At 31.6% G+C, this 6000-nt stretch overlaps 1 protein-coding gene across 1 annotated transcript in view; it reads left to right on the forward strand.

Annotated features, from left to right (window-relative positions):
- LOC124374460 (E3 ubiquitin-protein ligase RMND5A-like) overlaps window positions 1-3470 on the forward strand; it is a 41106-nt gene extending 37636 nt beyond the window's left edge. The window contains exon 8 of the mRNA XM_046832673.1: window positions 3297-3470. Within this exon, the coding sequence (XP_046688629.1) occupies window positions 3297-3455 (159 nt within the window). The 3' untranslated portion in view covers window positions 3456-3470. The remainder of the gene's footprint in view (window positions 1-3296) is intronic.
- Window positions 3471-6000: the final 2530 nt, after the last annotated feature.

The following is a 6000-nucleotide window of genomic DNA, read 5'->3' on the forward strand; positions in this document are numbered from 1 at the left end:
GTTCTTTGAATTAAATATGTTTTTCTAATGCTTAATTATTATAACATATTTGTACAGTGAGTTCCTTTGTTCCACAGTGGTCTTATTTTAAGATAAGTGACGTGTTGTTTTCCTCCCCGTTCTCTCTTATTTCTCCTCTGAAAGGATAGTGTCCTGCACAGAAAAAGTGCTTTTCCTTCCGAAAAACTAAATGTGATCCCTTGTGTGTGTCTATTTATATTCCTTCCCTACGTCAAGACCTCTTTTCCTTCATTTCATTGTTCCCTTAAATAATGTGTTGCCTTAAGATCTTGAATTACAAAATCATCCACATTTGTCTTGCCCATATTATCTTTAATCCTCAGTTATTCTAAAATTCATAAAATTGAAATCCTCCATCTAGTAATCTTGTATAAGTCTCATATATTATTTATGCTCAATTTCTTTGAGAATAATTGAGATTTTAAATTTATTTAATTTTACAGATTTTTTATGTTATTACCTTAAGTTATTTCAAATTTATTTAATTTTAGTATTCATATTAATTTAATATGTTTTATGCATTTAAATATCTGCATCAACTGCATAAATTTCACATAATCTTGACTAATTTAACTATAGTAAAATTTTTTAATTTATTACCCATTATGTTTTCAGGGTCCAATTAATTAATTTTTCCCTATCACTGCTACATTTAATGAATATTCCTATTAATACCCCTGTGAAAGAACTTGAACCTCTCTAACTGCTGAAGTCAACGATATCAGAATTATTTATATCTATATAATTTAAAAATATCTTTTATCCCCTGATTATTGTAATACCCATGTTATATGCTAATAAATCTATTCATATCCTTGTAAATTTTCATAAATATATTTGATCACTTAAGTGTAAAAAATCTATGTCTTTTATTGGGTAGGGCACGATATGCAGACTCGGATTTTTATATCAATATCAACAAACTATATTGCTTATTTACACCGATTGATATATTCTATGGTGGCCATCTGACCGAGAATCTCCCTGTAGAACTGGGAAATTCTTAAAAATAAGGTTTCTGTCTCTATGAACTTATCAACTCAAGAAATAATTTGACAGATTCTTGAATCAGGAGTTCATTAATCCCAAACATCCTATTTTACATGACCTGAAAACTGAAACTGTGAATGAATATCAATGCGTGGGTGTTGATGTCACTGGATTATTTACAGTCTGTGGACAGTGCGTGGTTACTACAATGTATGATCGACAATGTGTTAGTGAGCCACACACACACACACACACACTGCCGGTTGATCCAATGGATCCATGAGATGATTAAAGGTGGCTGATCATCTGTTTGGTCTGTAAATTATTGCTCCTCACCCTGGTTCGATTGGTCATCAGATTATACAGGTCAAAACCATAAAAGTGAGGTTTTAATATCACAGTCATATCCAAACCTCGTCAGAACTAATATTGCTGGCAGTCTGCAGATGATCATTGGTTTTCGTCGTCAGAGCGGCATTCATTGTACGACGACTAGTGGAAATCCCACCATTTTTCTCTAATCATTAATGACTTCCCCACAAACGTGACGATTGGTCGTTCAGTTCAAACTGTTCCAACCAAATCATCTGTAACTACAATCTAACAATCACGTTATGAATTGAACCAAAGCCTTTTGTGTATTTAATTATTTTATAGGTTTGTGTTCATGATGGTGGATTGTATTCTTGTATTATCTTAATACATATACAGAATATTGAAGAGCCCGTAATTGATTACGTTAATTATGCTTGTATTCCGGTATCAACAGAAGTGCTTGAAACGGTTTCACAATATTATGACTTGACTGTTGAAGCTGAATCTCGAATCAAAATGTCTGTTTGTGAAAGACAATTATGCAAAAGTACACAAATTACCAATTGCTAACATGTATTATTATTTTACTTTCTGTATGAAAAAATGTAGGTATATAAACAAATTACTACAGTTTAAGGAATAATATTTTATTATAATTCGTATTTTCTACATTTATTTTGGCGGTAGCTGAGTACATTCTGTCGAAATAACCTAGGATTCTTAATCTTATTTTTCCCCAAAAGAATGAACAAAGTTGAAATTGGAAGTTAAGATGAAAGTTTATGTGGTTAATTTGTTTGTTTTACCAAACTGACCTTGTCGCCAAACTCGTGGTCTCATACCAAAAGTTTATGCACCTCTAACCTGCAATACTAGACTGTCTGCCCCACGGTAGGGCTGTTTGGTAATTGTTTCTTATCTTTATTTTTCAAAAACAAAAAATTATTTGATATAAACAATGTTATATCAAAACATAAAAGACGCTTGGATATAAACAAAGAAAGTTAAAATAGGTGGTAGTGATGAATTGTCACCAAATTCTTTTGTATATACCGCTAGTGACAAAATTTACCACATAACCACAACTTGTGTGGCATTTACTACAAATACAGCAGATGAACAGCCATCATTGCACTCAACGTAAGTGTTAAATAAAGTTTTTACAGTTGTTTATAGTTGGTTTGAAAATAGACTAGAGATCTGAAAATTTTCGACCGGGAAAACCGGAGAAGAACCGATTATTTGAAAATTGTTTTGAGTGGCTACCCTGTAATCAACCAATACTGATTAATTGATGTCAGCAATAAAATTACAAAATCAAAAATATAAATGAATATCTCTGTATTAAGTGTAAACACATGTTCAAATTGTAAACATAGTAAGTATCTACTTCAAAAGTGACCACGTAAATCAAAATGGTGGCTAAGTGTATAAAATCAAACAAAATAACATGGAAAGATGAAAAGTGTTAATATTTTCTCATTACATTTCCTAATTGTTTTTTTATGGTTATCGTACCTTCATTATTTACTAGATTGTTTCGTTGTATTCATTATTTTGATCTTAAGCATAATGGCTTTTTGTATTATTTTTAATATGTTGATATCAATTGATAGTGGTTTTGTTATTCTATACACGAAATAATGACAATTACACTAGCCATATAAAATCGGATCCGCTTATCTTACTCTGCTCCTTGTATTTATAGTAATATACCAAGTTTCAAGTTTCTAGGACTTTCCAATCAAGAGTTATCACACAGACAGACATACTGCCATTTGAACTTTTCACCCCAAAATTAACAGGGTTCTTCTGCCTTGCACCAAGTTTTAATAATATTAATTTAATTACCATAAACATTACATATTGTAAATAGATACATTATCATATTCATTTAAGTTCGACAAGATTGGAATTTATAATATTACAAAATAAGTTTAGTTAACTCAATTATCTATAATGTTTTATAGATTGAGATAGACCTCGGCCAAGATAACAGATACCATAGTGTGTTTGCTTGCCCCATTCTGAGGCAGCAGAGCACAGATCTGAACCCTCCCATGAGACTGGTCTGTGGACATGTCATCTCACGGGATGCTCTCAACAAACTGGGCAGCACTAACAAGTGAGTTTGACTCTATTTTTAGATAGCAGGTGTTGTATAGATTGAGATAGACCTCGGCCAAGATAACATATAATAGTGTGCAGGGAACTTTTTTCACTGATGAGGTATACCATACTGAGTAGATATATAAATATTGATATAATTCCAAGACTGAACCAATGAAATAGGATGATATAGTGAACTAGGTTTGGGAAGCAAGAGCATATACTGAACTGCATGAGGTTTACAGATAATCATACATTCGAAAAACGAACACCAATGTATGAGCAACAAAGGCAATGAGTTGGATGGCCTGTAAAATAGACACTAATTTCCTTGTAGAGAATGAAACTAATCCTAAATATTTGAGTCAATTGGGACAATTTGAAAAGTTTATGATATTGCGGTTATGCCTGTTCATACAAAACGCTTCTCGAACATTTTTCCACTCCATCCTGTATGCCCGAAGTGGAATGCAAGTGCTGAAGTAGACGGCTTCTCAGCCCAACATATATGTATATATACTTGTAAATTTTAAACATCACATAGCTCATCATTTATTAGATTAAGGTGCATATGTCTTTGTACATAGGACCTGGTAATCTTATGTAAATTGACCATTACTCCTGATGCATTTTTGGAGTTACAATAAATTGTAGTAATCTTCACTTTAAATGGATAAGTTATAGGTTTGTATTGTGGCATCAGCCAATCAGTTAAAACCTCAATATATATTATTAAAAGAACAAATAAGACGTAAATTTTTTGAGAGCTATCAAGTTACACGTAAATATCTTTTAAAACACTGTATTACTAACAATTTGATAGTGACGACGATGATATTGATCCTGATTTTGGTATTTCTGAGGATGAAAGTATAGTAAGTGACCAGGATTAGATGACAACGAGGCTGAACAACAATCTTTAGCACCAGGTAGGGTTGAGTGTAGGCCCTAGGCCCACGCAAACCTGGACCCCATTCTTATTCATGTTTTGACAAACATCATGCTACAAAAGGGAAGGTCTAAGTGTAAGCATAACTGTAGGGTAATGTTTATATTTTGTAAATAGGTCCAGACAGTAAATTTTTTTTTCTTCATTTTTTAATTTATGTAGTTTTATATAACTACATTTATATAAAATTATATATAGTTATATATCAGTATAGTTTTTGTACTGATATAATAATATTAAAATTCTCTCTCACGTTGTGGTGTCAATTTATTATTATATCTTAAATGAAAAGAAAAGGTAGTTGAGAAAATAAATAAATTCTTGTTTACAAATCTGTATTACAAACTTTTTAATGAACTATAATTATTAATTTCTTTTACAATTCTTTTATTAATAATTCTCAGGGTTCTTTAAAAAATATAATGAATGCTCTATTAAAATACAATTGTTCTGCTCTTATCTAGGGGTAGGTTCTTTCACCTGACAAAGACAATTTAAAAGAAAAGACAGCCATATATTAAATTATTTATCATGACAGTTATTGTTTGGAAGATTAAAATATTGAAATAAAGAAATTGATATTAATTGTAAGTAAAAAAGAATATTATGACAGAAAATTGATATTAAAGTATTTTATGAGCTTTTAAAGGAAATTTAGTACAATTTTAAGTTCATTTGATTGGGTTTGGACAGTGATCTTTGAAATAAATGTTTATATTGGAATATAAATTAAATCTCTGACCAGTTTTCTCCTTTATTGAGCGATTGGATAGCTGGGTTGTGATGAAGGGTACCCTTGACGAGTGTCTAGAAGACGGGCTCCATCCTGGTGGGTAGTTTGGTGAAATGATGAGAGTGAAGATCTGGATGTTCTATGTGCTGAAGTTCTTGAAGTTCTATTTGAAATACTTCTCTTGATGCTGGATGTCAGTTCTGGCAGATGAAGCGACGAATATGAGAGTGAAAAGTACCAAGTATAATACACTGCTTGGTGTCAATTATGATAAGTTCAATGTTCTCACTCAACTAATTCCCTTTGTCAAATATAAAAGGAATATTCTCGAAGCTCAGGTAAGTGTACTGTGTAATTTGATATTTTACTGGTTAAATTGAAGGTTTTTATGATAAATTAAAAAAAAATGTAGTAGTCAGTACACGGAGGTCTGTCTTGTCTCAAGACCTCGAGGAGACTGGTTAAAGATGCTAACAAGATGGCTTGGGTCCGTGTGAAGCTGTTTAGATCACTGCTGGCCAATCAGAGTGGTCAGTTAACAATGGCGAACTGAGGAATTTTTCTTATTGGTCAGAGTGAGGAAGAAGGGTTTTGGGTTTGAAGTTTTAGAATTTGATTTAAATGTTCCTTTATTGCTATTATAATTAAAAATAATAATTTAGAAATATATCGGATTATATTAAAAGAAACGATCTTTAGGTATTCGGACAAGTTTTTTTTTTAAATATATAAGCATTGTTTGGTAATAGTTAATGGCTTCTCCTGTCGTACAAGTGCTTAAATATACTTATGCTAAGGTTCTAAATTATTATATTGTGGGTGTGGGCATTATTAAATTCGTATTCCTTACAAAAATCTACTATAGAAAAGTATAATTTGTTTT

Source organism: Homalodisca vitripennis, chromosome 1 (genome assembly GCF_021130785.1).
Source record: "Homalodisca vitripennis isolate AUS2020 chromosome 1, UT_GWSS_2.1, whole genome shotgun sequence".
NCBI lineage: Eukaryota > Metazoa > Arthropoda > Insecta > Hemiptera > Cicadellidae > Homalodisca > Homalodisca vitripennis.